The sequence below is a fragment of the Lonchura striata genome, unplaced genomic scaffold (assembly GCF_046129695.1).
Source record: "Lonchura striata isolate bLonStr1 unplaced genomic scaffold, bLonStr1.mat Scaffold_99, whole genome shotgun sequence".
In the NCBI taxonomy this organism is placed as follows: domain Eukaryota; kingdom Metazoa; phylum Chordata; class Aves; order Passeriformes; family Estrildidae; genus Lonchura; species Lonchura striata.
The window spans coordinates 12,501-27,540 of record NW_027461193.1 but is presented as its reverse complement, the minus strand read 5'-3'; the positions used below and the strand labels follow the sequence as shown (position 1 = coordinate 27,540).

Here is a 15,040-nt window from a genome sequence, read left to right as displayed (position 1 = left end):
GGGGCTGCAGATGGTTCCGTGAGCCCAGACGGGCTCGGTGCTGGCGGCCGGAGCTGTTTTGCCATGGAGGTTTCTGCAGCGGCTGCGCTGGGGCTGTGTCAGGCTGGGCCGCGCTGGGGCAGGGCCAGGATCTCAGCAGCCAGGCCAGAGCCCAGCAGCAGCACGGCCGGGGCCGATGGCTTCTCCTGCCCTGCCCGCCGGCTGCGGGCGAAGCCCAAGGGCGGCAGAGCCTTGGCCGAGCCGGCCCGGCCCGGGGCTGCTCCTGGGGCCCGGCGGATCCTGGCCGGGCCCGGGCTGGCGGCGGGGCAGGGCTCGGCAGGGCCAGATGTCAGCACCCGCAGCCACGGCCCGGCCTCGGCCCCGCGGCCTCCCCTGCCCTGCCCGGCAGCCGATGGCGCCTGGCGGCTCCCTGGGAAGGGGCCCGGCCCCACAGCAGGAGCCGCCCGGCCCCACGGCCGAGACGGGGCTGGGCCGGCCTCGGCACCTCTGTGGGGCCAGAAGGGACAGAGACCCAGCCAGGCTTTCTCATCTGTAACTTGTGTCTGCACAGAGGCGTCTGCAGCTTCCTTAGTGCTTTAACAGACTGTCAGCTCTCAAAGCTAATTACTGATTGGTTTTTGTCAGACACAGAGGAAACTGCTAGCAGCTTCTCCCAGGACATCCCTTCCATGATGCAAAACCACCATGGCAGCACAGAGCACAGAGCTCCTTTGTCCATATGCAGTGGCTATGTGCCCAAGGGCTCAGAACCCCTCCTTGGGAGATCTCTGGGCCCTCTCCAAGGTGTTTTCAAATGAAAACATTCAGATCAGAGTCTAAGAAAATCACCAGATGACAGGGCCAGCATGACCTGTCTGTCCTGGCTACTTTTGTGTAGGAGCATCCTTGGATACACGGAAATTGGGAGGCCAAATTCTAATTTTGGCCATGGTCCCTGGACATGAAGGCCGGTTCTTTACCACAGGAATGAAGGAACAGTGTGCCAATGTTTCCTGGGGGAATGAGAGATGACCACCAGAGGACAAGGACAGCCAGAGCTTGCAGGCTTCCAGGAGGCCCTGAGGTGTCACAATGCCCCCTTGGTGACATGAGGCCCTGAAGGGTAGGAATGGTCTCCATGGTTCCATCAGGCCCCACAGAGTCATAATGGTCTCTGGGTCCATGATGCCCCGCGGTGTCACCATGGCCCCTTGGTTCCATGGGCTCCAGTGGTGCCACAATGATCCCCTTGGTTCCATGAGGTGCCCACAGTGTCACAGTGATCTCCATGGGAAGGAAAGAACCGAGCCCCAGTGTGGCAGGGGCAGCCACCAGAGGCCAATGGGAGCCAAACTTGATGGTACTGGCAGATTTTGTCTGGGAGCAACCCTTGGATATAGGGAATTTTATAGGTGGAATCCCAATTTTAGACATGGACACTTGGAGGAGGATGGTTCTTTCCATAGGAAGGAAAGCATGGAACACCAGCGTTAGAGGGGCAGATGAAAGGCAGCCACCAGGGGCCAAGGGCAACCAGACCTCTCTTTCCTGGTAGCTTTTGTCTGAAAGCAACCCTTGGATATAGGGAATTTGGGAGGTGGAAGCCCAATTCCCGCAATTTCTGCATAGATAAGAACGGTTCTTTTTTCCATAGGGAGGAAAGCACTGTTGTGTTCTGCTGCAGCAAAAGGCACAACAACTGCCCCAGGCCCCAGAGTCTCAGACCTCAGGCAGACACCAATGACCAACAGGGAAAGGAAGGCAACAGGACAGGTCTTGCTTTAGAAAACTGAGGATTCTTCATTTTCCCAGGGACATACACAAGAAACGAGGTGGTAGGGTCAAGACTTTTATATTACAGTGTAGGGGTGGAGTTTAGGATCAAGGTCCAATATTAAGAGGAGCAGGAGACTGCAAAGGGGTGGATCGAGGAGGACAATCAATGGAAAAAACTACAGTGGGGACATTGCAGCACAATTTAAGCCAATAAGGGTACAGAAAAATAAGAACATTCTGGGGCCATTCCTCATTTGATCAGATAGGGTAGAGTGTCTTTTCCCAGGATTTCAAGGGCACACCCCACAGCGTGGAGGGGTGGAATCTTCTTTAAGTCACGCTCTCGCCGGATGCTGTGTCTGGGTAAAATCCCCACCTCCTTGGGCAGGGGCACTCTACACCTTTGGTGCCATTATTTCTTTCTCCGGCTGTTTTATGCAATGAAATAAAACTCCAGCATCTGTGGAACCACCCTTCAATCCTTCCCAGGCTACTCCTGTTCTGTCCTCAGTCTGCACACAGCTGAGCCCAGAGCCTGCAGCCTCTACGTGTTCGTTATGTGATGAAGCCTTCAAACCCCATCTTGGGAGATATTTGGGTCCTCCCTAAGGTCTGTGAAAATGGAAAAATAGTTATCAAAGTTATTTTCTCCCAAGTCTAGCAGTGACAGAACAATGGTCAATATCTCTAAACTGAATGAGAGTGGATTTAAATTTGTTAGAAGGAGGAAATATTTACAGTGATGAGAGTGGCACAAAATGGCAAATGTTTTTCCAGAGAAGTGGATTTCCCATCCCAGGAATGCTCAAAAATCAGGGAGTGTGTGCAACCTGACCCAGTGAAATCCCCTCCCCTCCCCAAGGATGGAATTCCTGTTGTGTGGGTTCTTGGATGTGCTGGGTGCCCTCACAACAGTTCTGGCCAAAATGTCTGCTGAGGGCAGCCAGGCTGCTGCAGGGCAGTGACCTCACAGCCATCACCATGGCAGCCCTGTCCCCTGGGCCTGGCTCTCCCCTTTCCTCTGCCCCTGCCTTGTCTGTGCTGGAATGAAGAGTTTTGTCATTAATATCTTGTCCCCAAGGTGCTGGGCCAATGGCTTCCCCGTCAGGCTCCTGGAGCAGAAGTGGCTTTTCAGAGCCCATCCAGAAATGAGCCCTAAGGCAGCAGCTCTGCAGCGCTGGCCACCAGGCTGGGTTGCAAAGGAGGCTTCTGGCCATGCCCTGCAAGCAGCTGCTGCTGCCAAGGTGCCTGTGGTGCCTCGGGCTGTCCCTGGCACAGCTCCCAGCACGGCACTCTGCCCTTGTGCCCGAGGCCTTCCCTGTGCTGGGGCTGGCCTGGGGCTGTTCCTGCAGCGGGACCTGCCCTGCTCCTGGCACAGGAAAGGCAGTTCCTGCTGGAGCAGGAGGCTCTGCCTGCAATGGGCTCAAACCACTCCAGCAAGGCCCTGCTGACTTCAAAATTGCTTCCTAGAGCAGAATATCCTATAGGTGTTATAGATTCTGGACTGTGGAGTAAATAACTCTGGTTAAGAGCTTACTGTCTAGTCATTATCAGATTGTATTTATATAAATATATCTGGTATTCCATCATTAATCCTGTGGGACAAATTGCATTGACAGATTGTTCAATTCTACCTGTCCAATCGTTTATACATAAACCTTTGACAAATTCTGGGGCCAGGATTGGATCCAGTCACTCCCAGTCTCCTCTCTTAAAAGGAATTTTAGAAGTCTGGGGGCTCTGCAGGGCTTTTAGAACCCATGGTGGCTGCTGTGTGTCTCCATCTCATGACTCAGCAGGAGTTTCTCCAATAATGAAATAAAGCTTTAGCCTGAAGCTCCCACTCTGCACATGACAGGAGTGTGTGTGACATCCTGGCTCTTTGGCAGCCTGGGGACTCCTGGGATGTCACTGTGGAGCCCCCGTGAGTGCCTGTGACAGATCAGTGCCTTTGCAGCCCAAGGTGCCCTGGGATGTCACCATGGAATGGCTGTGACTGCCTCTGACCACACGGCTCTTTGCCATCCCCAGAAACCCTTGGGAGGTCTCCATGGAGCCCCTGTCTCTGTGTGTGACATTCCAGCTCTTGAACAGACTGGAGACTCTTGGAAAGTCCCCATGGAACCCCTCTGAGATCCTGTGACAAATCTCATTCTAAGGAGGCAACCATCACCAGGAAACCCTGTTGCTATGGTCAGTTTCCATGGCAACCATCTCCAGGAAACATTTTTCTATGGTCAGTTTCCATGGCAACCATCCCCAGCCCCTGTTGCTATGGTCAGTCCCTGGGCAGCTCCATGGAGACCCCATGCCGGGGTGGTTGCCATGGACACCAGCTCAGGCCTGGAGCCCGTTGCCATGGCAACCATTGGCACTCCCATCCCCAGGGTCATGGATCCCAGAACCACAGAATTGGCTGAGCTGGGAGGGACCCATCAGGATCCTCGAGTCCAACTGCTGGCCCTGCACAGGACACCCCAACACTGCCAGCCTGGGCCTGGCAGCGCTGTCCAAACGCTGCTGGAGCTCAGAGAGCCCTGGAGCTGTCACCCTTCCCTGGGGAGCCTGGGCAGTGCCCCAGCAGCCTCTGGGCAAAAACCTTTTCCTGAGATCCAACCTAAGCCTGCCTCAACTCAGCTGCAGCCGCTCCCTCCACTCCTGTCCCTGGGCACCAGAGTGAAGAGGTTCCCTCAGCCCCAGCCAGGGACCCGCTCCCAAGGCTGCTGCCATGGCCACCAGGGCTGGCACCAGCTGGGATGCTCGGTTTCCACAGGCCGGGGTTCAGGAATGGCATTTCTCAATTTCCTGCTCCTGCTAAAACCTTGCATGCACTCATTGCCCTCCCACCTTCCATTGAAGGAAAAAAGGGAAAGATCTCAGGCTGGGATAAGAACAATTTACTGGGAACAGCAACAAGATAAGGAACAAACAGAAACAGAAAAAATATTAACAACAGAAGGGATAAGAAAACTATTTACAGGGAAAACTACATCACCATCAATTGTATCTTCCTGGCCACGTGTTTCCTCCTGCATGGAAAGGACACCCGTCTCCTCAGGGAAAGACAGAGAGAGTCCCTTTCCTGCCCCTGGCAATGACCTGAGGTGGGAGTGAATGTAGTGACAGGGCCATGGCCAGACCCTCATGTTCTTCAATCCCACATCAGGTCATTGGTAGGGGCAAGAAAAGGGACATATGTCTTCCCAGCATGGATCACAGGGAACATGGATCACCAGGGCTCTTCCCAACATTGTCCTCCAATGGGGAATGAAGATGGATCAGTGCACAAAGCTCTTCCTGCAGCTGGGGAATTTTCAGGACTTCCCTTACCAGTGGCTCCGTTGGTGTTTGGTCAAGTGAGAGCTCCGGGTGAAGCTCTTCCCACACTGGGGACACAAGTAGGGCCTCTCCCCAGTGTGGATGCGTTGGTGGCTGACAAGATGGGAGTTCTGCTTGAAGCCCTTACCACAGTCGGGGCAGAGGAAACGCCTCTCCTCGGAGTGAACCCGCTCATGCAGGAGGAGATTTGAGCTGCTGTGAAACCTCTTCCCACAAGTGGGGCACATGTAGGGCCTCTCCCCAGTGTGGATGCGCTGGTGCGTGACGAGGGTGGAGTTGTGTTTGAAGCCCTTCCTGCAGTAAGGGCAGCGGAAGGGCCTCTCATCCGTGTGAATCCGCTGATGTACAAGGAGATTGGAGCTGCTGTGAAACCGCTTCTGACACTTGGGACACTCGTAGGGCCTCTCCCCAGTGTGGATGCGCTGGTGCATGATGAGGTGGGAGTTTTGCTTGAAGCCCTTCCTGCAGTAAGGGCAGCGGAAGGGCCTCTCATCCGTGTGAATCTGCTGATGTACAAGGAGACTGGAGCTGCTGTGAAACCGCTTCTGACACTTGGGACACTCATAGGGCCTCTTCCCAGTGTGGATGCGTTGGTGGCGGACAAGGGCAGAGCTGCAGCTGAAGTCCTTCCCACATTCCCCACACTCGTAGGGCCTCTCCCCAGTGTGGATGTGTTGGTGGCTGAAAAGGGCAGAGCTGCAGCTGAAGCCCTTCCCACATTCCCCACACTCGTAGGGCCTCTCCCCAGTGTGGATGCGTTGGTGCCTGATGAGGTGGGAGCTCCAGCGGAAGCCCTTCCCACACTCCCCACACTCGTAGGGCCATTCCCCGGTGTGGATCATCAGGTGTCGTTTCAGATTATTGATCTGCCTGAAGCTCTTCCCACACTCCAAACACTTGTAGGGCTTCTCCCCATCAGGAAGCTTCTCAGGGACCACCAGCTCAGAGCTCTGGCTGAAGCTCTGCCCACCTTCCAGGCCCAGAGTGGGTCTTTCCTCCTCAGAGCATCCTGGGCTGGCCTTGCAGCCCTTCCTCCTCTGGGATCTCCAGGGCTTTTCCTCCCCGTTGGATTCCTGCGATGTGGAGTTGCTCAAAACAGCTTCTTCCATGAGGTTCTGCTGCAGGGATTTGTCTTTCCTGGTCTCCACGATCAGGTCTTGCTCTGGGGGAGGAAGGACAAGGAGTAGATGGGATTTGCCTCAGTGCCAGAGGGAAGGGCAAGGAGATCCCCCCAGTGCGTCCCCGGCAGGAGGGCACCAGCAGCGGGGCTGTCCTGCAGCTGGGGGCCAGGCTGGGCTGGGAGATGGAGCAGGAGAGAGGGGGAAAGGGGCACTGACTTCCTCCTCACCTGCCTTGGTGTCCCAGGGCATCTTCCTCTTCCTCACAACCTTCTTCTCCATCTGGCGAATATTTGGGTACGGGAAATCCTGTTTTGGGAGGAAAACAAGGGATGAGCACAGTGAGTTTTGTACTGGCTTCAAAGCAAACCAGGGAGAGAGTCTAAGCCAGAATGACAATTGAATAAGAAAATTAAGATCAAGGCAATGATACAGAAACACTGGCTTAATCTGACAGAGTCAGGATATAACCTGACACCTCGTTGCTCAGAGTGGTGGTAGCAGTCTGATGAAATGGTGGCTGCAGTCCAGCTGGAGTGATGAACGTGATTCTGTCAAAGCAGTGATCCTGTAGAAGGGTCTGGTCTTCCTCTGCAGGTCCAGTGGTGGTTATGGAGCTCTTGTCCTCTGGGAATCCAGTAGGCAAGGTGGTCGTGGTGTTGCAAGGGTGAGATTATATCCAGGTAGGAATGCTTGGTTCCTCCCCCTGGGCGGAGCATCCCACAATGGGATAATGTAATTTTATCAGTCCTGCAGTGACACTCAATGGCCCATTAACAGAAGATGGCCCCTGGAGGGCGTTATCAGGGCTGAGCCATGGAAGAGATAAAGAACACTGCCCCACCTGTTGATAACAGTTTATGGAGATGGGGACTGAAAACACTTTTGGTTACATCTGACACTGTAACCTGAAACAGTGAGGCAATCCCTGCTCGAGGTGGGGGGTGGACACCACCCCCCTTACCCAAACTGGCTCAGGTGTAAAACCCCCACCCTGGGAAGGCCACGCACACAGGGGACAATGTCACACTTGCCCCACCCCAGGGGAGACCTCTGTCCCTGTCACTCCCTTGCTCTCTCCCCTTTTCTCTTTCTTTGCATCTCTCTCTACCTCACATTTACTGTTCAATAAAATCCACTTTGGATTTGGTCTTGTTAGCACCTTAATTGGGGCAGAGGCATCTCTCTAACAATTTTATTATCCAGATTGCAACATTATTTTACACAGTGAGTTCAGGGCTCTGTTGTCTGACCCCAGGTGCCTTTGACAACAGCATGTTTCTCTCCTCTGAGGAGTTTGTGGCTCTTTCTGGAGGATCTCTTGGAAGCTTGGATGCAGCTTCCTCTGAGTGACTTTTGGGAGAACTTACGAGGAAAATGGCTCTTGTGGGTGGCCAGTGTAAAGAAAATATTTTGTTTTCCTTCTTTGAAAATTCTGTTAAAATCACTGGAGGAAAGGGACCAAATGATACCAGCAAGACTGACAAGGATCATTCACCCCAAAGTGAGGAACACAAGGCTACTTAAATCCTACAAGAAGCCCAGCTCAAGTAGCTGGAGCTGTGCTGGAACTGATGAAATTTGGAATTGCCACAGAATTGCTTCTGTTGTTTGTCTATTCATGTTTGGGATTTATTTGTGTTTCCATCAGAAATGACATGTGGAAAGAGCAAATCTTCCTCAAGGCATTTTATGGAGGGTTAACTTTGATTTCTGCTGAGTTTGTTTTGTCCAGTGTCCAGGGGATGCTCAAGGGGTCTCTGGTGTTGGTTTGGCCCTAATTTTCTTCTGATTTGTCTTTATCACTTAAAAACACCTGAAAAATGACTAAAAAGAGTATTGACCAGAGATGTCAGAAGTCCCACCATTTTAGAGGTATTTGAGGTGGAATTTACTGTTTGGGAACATATTCTGGAGGATTTGTGGGTTCTTGGGGGATATCTGGTAGTATTCTCCATATCTTTGCACTCCAAAACCCAAAGTGGATTTGTCTGTCACCTCAAAGTGACTCAATCCTACCTCAAAATGGCTGGTTGCCACCTCAGTCCCATGCTAAAATTGCTCAATTCCTCAGCCTCCAGGATGAGATGGGGTTGGAAGGTGATCGGGCAAAGTGAGATCCAAATTTGAGGTTGTGGGATCAGAATTGTGTGGGGCTGGGTGGTTGTGATTTATTTTCATAATAAATAAAACTATCAGAATTACTGATTTCTGTCCCATTCATTTTCTGTCAGTTCTGGTTTGCTTTTCAGAGTGCCGCCTTCTCAGCTGATTTTATTTGTGACCTCCTGTCCCAGACTGAAAAGCAAGATGTGTTCTATTTGCCATCTGTATGGCAGTTGTCCTGTGTTAAGTGGGCAGTTTTTCCTTATCTCTTCCACAATCAATCCTCCCTCAGGACAGACATCTGCTGATAATGGGCTATTGAATGTCACAGCATGACTGATTAGAAATGTGGAGAGTTTTGTGGATGAATGGCTTCGTGAGAAAGGACATGACTACCTGCAGTTAGTGAAGCAGTAGCTGAAAATTGCATAGTGCAGCAATAGCAGATGTAGCAATAATATCTTATGTCCTTGGGTAAGCTGGTTCCCAACAGTAGAATGGTCAGCAAAAAGATAAATGTAAGGGAAAACAAAGCAAGCTCAGACAGCTCCAAAGGCGGGGTTGACCTGTTTTTAATACACCAATGATGAGCCTAAGTTTTGCAATATGCATGAGCTTCATTATAACGGGTATAAGTGTACATGTGTGCTTGGAATAAACTGAGACTTGTTGACATTATAGAATGGACTTATCTCCCGTAATTATTTACACAAGGAACACATAAGAAAGGGGCAGGGTGAATGGGGGGAAGAAGGGAAAATTACAAACCCCCACACTCCTCCTCGTACTCATCCTCCATTTACTCGTCCTCCTACTCCTCCTCCTCCTTATCCTCGTCCTCCTTGTCCTCCTTGTCATCCTAGTCCTCCCCCTCCTCCTCCACCTCCTTGTCCTGCTCATCCTTATCCTCCTCCTCCTCAATGTCCCCCTACACATCCTCATTCTCATCCTCTTTATCCTCCTATTCCTCCTCCTCCTCCTCGTCCTCCTCGTCCTCCTCCTCCTTGTCCTCCTTGTCCCCCTCATCCTTGTCCTTTTCCTCATCCTTGTCCTCCTCCTCATCCTCCTCCTCCTTATCCTCCGCATCCTTATCCTCCTCATCCTCCTCATTGTCCACCTCATCCTCATTCTCCTCCTTCTCCTCCTCCTCATCTTCCTCCTGTTCCTCCTCCTCATCCTCCCGATCCTGCTCATCCTCATCCTCCTCGTCCTTCTCCTCCTGATCCTCCTCATCCTTGTCCTCCTCCTCTTTATTCTCCTCCTTGTCCTCCTCCTCCTCCTGTTCATCTCCTTTCTCCTCCTCCTCCTCTTCCTCGTCCTCATTGTCCTCTGCATCTTCATCCTTTTCCTCATCCTCATCCTTCTCCTACTCGTCCTCGTCCTCATCCTTCTTCTCCTCCTCCTCCTCCTCGTTGTCCACCTCCTCCTCAACCTCATAATCCTCCATGTCCTGGTCCTCTCTCTTCCTCCTTCTATTCCTCCTCTTCATGCTTCTCTGCCTCCTCCTCTTCCTTGTTCTCCTCCTCCTCCCCATATTCCTTATACTTGCCCTAGTCCTTGTCGTCCTCCTCCTCCTCTTCCTCCTCCTCCTCCGCCCCTTTCTCCTCCCCATCCTCATCCTCCTTGTCATTGTCCTCCTCCTCATCCTCCTCATCATCGTCGTTCTTATCTTCCTCCTCCTCCTCCTCCACGTCCTCCTCCTCGTCCTCCTCCTCGTCCTCCTCCTCATCCTCCTTGTCATCTGCATCTTCATCCTTATCCTCATCCTCATCCTCATCCTTCTCCTCCTCGTCCTACACCTCCTTGTCATTGTCCTCCTCCTCCTCCTCCTCCTGGCCCTCCTCCTCGTCCTCATCGTCCTCCTCGTCGTCCTCGTAGTCCTACTCGTCCTCCTCGTCCTTCTCCTTGTCCTCCGCCTCGTCCTCCTTCTCGTCCTCGTCCTCGTCCTCCTCCTTCTTGTCCTCGTAATCCTCCTCGTCCTCCTCGTCCTCCTCCTCGTCCTCATCCTCCTCCTCCTCCTCCTCCAAGTAAACTTCATCCACGTCCTCGTCCTCGTCCTCCCCCTCCTCATCCTCCTCCTCATCCTCGTCCTCCCCCTCCTCGTCCTCGTCCTCATTCTCGTCCTCCTCCTCTTCATCCTCATCCTCCTCCTCCTCATCCTCCTTGTCCTCGTCCTCCTCCTCCTCCTCGTCCTCGGCTCCTCCTCCTCATCCTCGTCCTCCGCCTCCTCATCCTCCTCGTCCTCGTCCTCTTCCTCATCCTCATCCTCCACATCCTCTTCGTCCTCATCCTCCTCCTCGTCCTCCTCTTCCTGGTCCTCCTCCTCCTCCTCCTCGTCCACCTCCACCTCGTCCTCATCCTCCTCGTCCTCCTCCTCCTCGTCCTCATCCTCCTCGTCCTCCTCCTCGTCCTCCTCCTCCTCCTCGTCCTCCTCCTCCTCGTCCTCCTCCTCCACGTCCTCCTCCTCCTCGTCTTCGTCCTCCTCCCCCTCTTCCTCGTTCTCGTCCTCCTCCTCCTCCTCCTCCTCCTCCTCGTCCTCGTCCTCCTCCTCCTTGTCCTCCTCCTCCTCGTCCTCGTCCTCCTCCTCCTCGTCCTCCTCCTCCTCGTCCTCGTCCTCCTCCTCCTCGTCCTCCTCCTAATCCTCCTCCTCATCCTCGTCCTCCGCCTCCTCATCCTCCTCCTCCTCGTCCTCTTCCTTATCCTCATCCTCCACGTTCTCCTTGTCCTCATCCTCCTCCTCGTCCTCCTCCTCCTCGTCCTCGTCCTCCTTTTCCTCCTCCTCGTCCTCCTCCTCCTCATCCTCCTCCTTCTCGTCCTCATCCTCATCCTTCTCCTCCTCGTCCTCCTCGTCCACCTCGTCCTCCTCATCCTCCTCCTCGTCCTCCTCTTCCTGGTCCTCCTCCTCCTCATCCTCGTCCTCCTCCTCCTCCTTGTCCACCTCCTCCTCGTCCTCCTCCTCCTCCTCGTCCTCCTCCTCCTTGTCCTCCTCCTCCTCGTCCTCCTCCTCCTCGTCCTCCTCCTGGTCCTCGTCCTCCTTTTCCTCCTCCTCGTCCTCCTCCTCCTCATCCTCATCCTCCTCGTCCTCGTCCTCCTCATCGTTTTCCTCCTCCTCGTCCTCCTCCTTGTCCTCCTCCTCCTCGTCCTCATCCTCCTTTTCCTCCTCCTCGTCCTCTTCCTCCTCGTCCTCGTCCTCCTCCTCCTCGTCCTCCTCCTCATCCACCTCCTCCTCCTCTTCAGCCTCCTACTCCTCCTCGTCCTCCTTCTCCTCGTCCTCCTCCTCCTCGTCCTCCTCCTCCTCGTCCTCCTCCTCCTCCTCCTCGTCCTCCTCCTCCTGGTCTTCGTCCTCCTCCTCCTCCTCCTCGTCCTCCTCCTCCTCGTCCTCCTCCTCTTCGTCCTCGTCCTCCTCGTCCTCCTCCTCCTCCTCCTCGTCGTCCTCGTCCTCCTCCACCTCATCCTCGTCCTCCTCCTCCTCATCCTCATCCTCCTCGTCCTCTTCCTCATCCTCGTCCTCCACGTCCTCCTCGTCCTCATCCTCCTCCTCGTCCTCCTCCTCGTCCTCCTCCTCGTCCTCGTCCTCATCCTCCTCCTCCTCGTCCTCCTCGTCCTCCTCCTCCTCGTCCTCCTCCTCCTCGTCCTCGTCCTCCTCCTCCTCGTCCTCCTCGTCCTCCTCCTCCCCCTCCTCCTCCTCGTCCTCCTCCTCGTTCTCCTCCTCCTCGTCCTCCTCCCCCTCGTCCTCGTCCTCCTCCTCCTCGTCCTCGTCCTCCTCGTCCTTCTCCTCGTCCTCCTCCTCCTCTTTGTCCTCCTCCTCCTCCTCCTCGTCTTCGTCCTCCTCCCCCTCTTCCTCGTCTTCTTCCTCCTCCCCCTCTTCCTCCTCCTCCTTCTCCTCGTCCTCCTCGTCCTTCTCCTCCTCCTCCTCGTCCTCCTCCTCCTCGTCCTCGTCCTCCTCCTCCTCGTCCTCATCCTCCTCCTCCTCGTGCTCGTCCTCCTCTTCCTCCTCCTCCTCGTCCTCCTCCTCCTCCTCGTCCTCCTCGTCCTCCTCCTCCTCCTCCTCCTCCTCGTCCTCCTCCTCCTCGTCCTCCTCCACCTCGTCCTCGTCCTCCTCCTCCTCGTCCTCGTCCTCCTCCTCCTCGTCTTCGTCCTCCTCCCCCTCTCCCTCGTCGTCGTCGTCGTCGTCGTCGTCGTCGTCCTCCTCCTCCTCCTCCTCCTCCTCCTCCTCCTCCTCCTCCTCCTCCTCGTCCTCCTCCTCCTCGTCCTCATCCTCCTCCTCCTCGTCCTCCTCATCCTCCTCCTCCTCCTCCTCCTCCTCCTCGTCATCCTCCTCCTCATCCTCGTCCTTCTCATCCTCCTCCTCATCCTCGTCCGCCTCCTCCTCCTCGTCCACCTCCTCCTCGTCCTCCTCTTACTCGTCCTCGTCCTCCTCCTCCTCGTCCTCGTCCTCCTCGTCCTTCTCCTCGTCCTCCTCCTCCTCTTTGTCCTCCTCCTCCTCCTCCTCGTCTTCGTCCTCCTCCCCCTCTATCTCGTCTTCTTCCTCCTCCCCCTCTTCCTCCTCCTCCTTCTCCTCGTCCTCCTCGTCCTCCTCGTCCTCCTCGTCCTCCTCCTCGTCCTCCTCCTCCTCCTCCTCCTTCTCCTCCTCCTCCTCGTCTTCCTCCTCCTCGTCCTCCTCCTCCTCGTCCTCGTCCTCCTCCCCCTCGTCCTCCTCCTCCTCGTCTTCGTACTCCTCCTCCTCCTCCTCGTCCTCCTCCTAATCCTCCTCCTCCTCGTCCTCCTCCTCCTCGTCCTCCTCCTCGCCCTCCTCCTCCTCCTCGTCCTCCTCCTCCTCGTCCTCCTCCTCGTCCTCCTCCTCCTCTTTGTCGTCCTCCTCCTCCTCCTCGTCCTCGTCCTCCTCGTCGTCGTCCTCCTCCTTGTCTTCGTCCTCCTCCTCCTCTTTGTCGTCCTCCTCCTCCTCCTCGTCCTTGTCCTCCTCGTCGTCGTCCTCCTCCTCCTCCTCGTCCTCCTCCTCCTCTTCCTCCTCCTCCTCGTCCTCGTCCTCTTCCTCCTCGTCCTCGTCCTCCTTTTCCTATTCCTCATCATCTTCCTCCTCATCCTCGTGCTCCTCCTCCTCGTCCTCCTCCTCCTCGTCCTCCTCCTCCTCGTCCTCCTCCTCCTCGTCCTCATCCTCCTCCTCCTCGTCCTCGTCCTCCTCTTCCTCCTCCTCCTCGTCCTCCTCCTCCTCCTCGTCCTCCTCGTCCTCCTCCTCCTCCTCCTCCTCCTCGTCCTCCTCCTCCTCGTCCTCGTCCTCCTCCTCCTCCTCCTCGTCTTCGTCCTCCTCCCCCTCTTCCTCGTCGTCGTCGTCGTCGTCGTCGTCGTCCTCCTCCTCCTCCTCCTCCTCCTCCTCCTCCTCCTCCTCCTCCTCCTCGTCATCCTCCTCCTCATCCTCGTCCTTCTCATCCTCCTCCTCATCCTCGTCCTCCTCCTCCTCCTCGTCGACCTCCTCCTCGTCCTCCTCTTACTCGTCCTACTCCTCGTCCTCCTCGTCCTCGTCCTCCTCCTCGTCCTCCTCCTCCTCGTCTTCGTCCTACTCTTTGTCCTCCTCCTCCTCCTCCTCGTCTTCCTCCTCCTCGTCCTCCTCCTCCTCCTCCTCCTCCTCCTCCACCTCCTCCTCGTTCTGCTCCTCCTCGTCGTCGTCCTCCACCTCCTCCTCCTCCTCCTCCTCCTCCTCGTCCTCCTCCTCCTCGTCCTCCTCCTCCTCTTTGTCCTCCTCCTCCTCCTCCTCGTCTTCCTCCTCCTCGTCCTCCTCCTCCTCCTCCTCGTCCTCCTCATCCTCCTCCTCCTCGTCCTCCTCCTCCTCGTCCTCCTCCTACTCATCCTCGTCCTCCGGGTCCTCATCATCCTCCTACTCATCCTCGTCCTCCGGCTCCTCATCCTCCTCCTCGTCCTCCTCCTCGTCCTCCTCCTCCTCCTCCTCGTCCTCCTCCTCCTCATCCTCGTCCTCCTCCTCCTCCTTCTACTCTTCCTCCTCCTCCTCCTCCTCCTCGTCCTCCTCTTCGTCCTCGTCCTCCTCGTCCTTGTCCTCGTCCTCCTCCTCCTCCTCGTTCTCCTCCTCCTCATGCTCGTCCTCCTCCTACTCATCCTCGTCCTCCGGCTCCTCATCCTCCTCCTCGTCCTCCTCCTCCTCGCCCTCCTCCTCGTCCTCCTCCTCCTCCTCATCCTCCTCCACCTCTTCCTCCTCCTCCTCGTCATCGTCCTCCTCCTCCTCGTCCTCGTCCTCCTCCTCCTCGTCCTCGTCCTCCTCGTCCTTCTCCTCCTCCTCCTCGTCCTCCTCCTCCTCGTCCTCGTCCTCCTCCTCCTCGTCCTCCTCCTCCTCGTCCTCGTCCTCCTCCTCCTCGTCCTCGTCCTCCTCCTCCTCGTCCTCGTCCTCCTCTTCCTCCTCCTCCTCGTCCTCCTCCTCCTCCTCGTCCTCCTCGTCCTCCTCCTCCTCTTTGTCCTCCTCCTCCTCCTCCTCGTCTTCGTCCTCCTCGTCCTCGTCCTCGTCCTCCTCGTCCTCCTCCTCCTCGTCCTCGTCCTCCTCCTCCTCGTCCTCCTCCTCCTCCTCCTCGTCCTCCTCCTCCTCGTCCTCCTCCTCGTCCTCCTCCTCCTCGTCCTCCTCCTCCTTGTCCTCCTCCTCATCCTCGTCCTCCTTTTCCTCCTCATCGTCCTCCTCCTCCTCGTCCTCGTCCTCCTCCTCCTCGTCCTCCTCCTCCTGG

The 15,040-nt window shown here is 55.9% G+C and overlaps 1 protein-coding gene across 1 annotated transcript; it reads right to left on the bottom strand.

Annotated features, from left to right (window-relative positions):
- Positions 1–4,961: 4,961 nt before the first annotated feature.
- On the bottom strand, positions 4,962–6,584 carry LOC144248872 (uncharacterized). Its single transcript, XM_077790850.1, has 4 exons — positions 6,443–6,584; positions 5,972–6,256; positions 5,749–5,887; positions 4,962–5,496 (listed from the first exon to the last, which is right to left on the bottom strand). Exons 1-4 carry the CDS (start codon positions 6,492–6,494, stop codon positions 5,082–5,084), a joined length of 891 nt encoding a protein of 296 aa, XP_077646976.1. The 5' UTR covers positions 6,495–6,584; the 3' UTR covers positions 4,962–5,081.
- Positions 6,585–15,040: the final 8,456 nt, after the last annotated feature.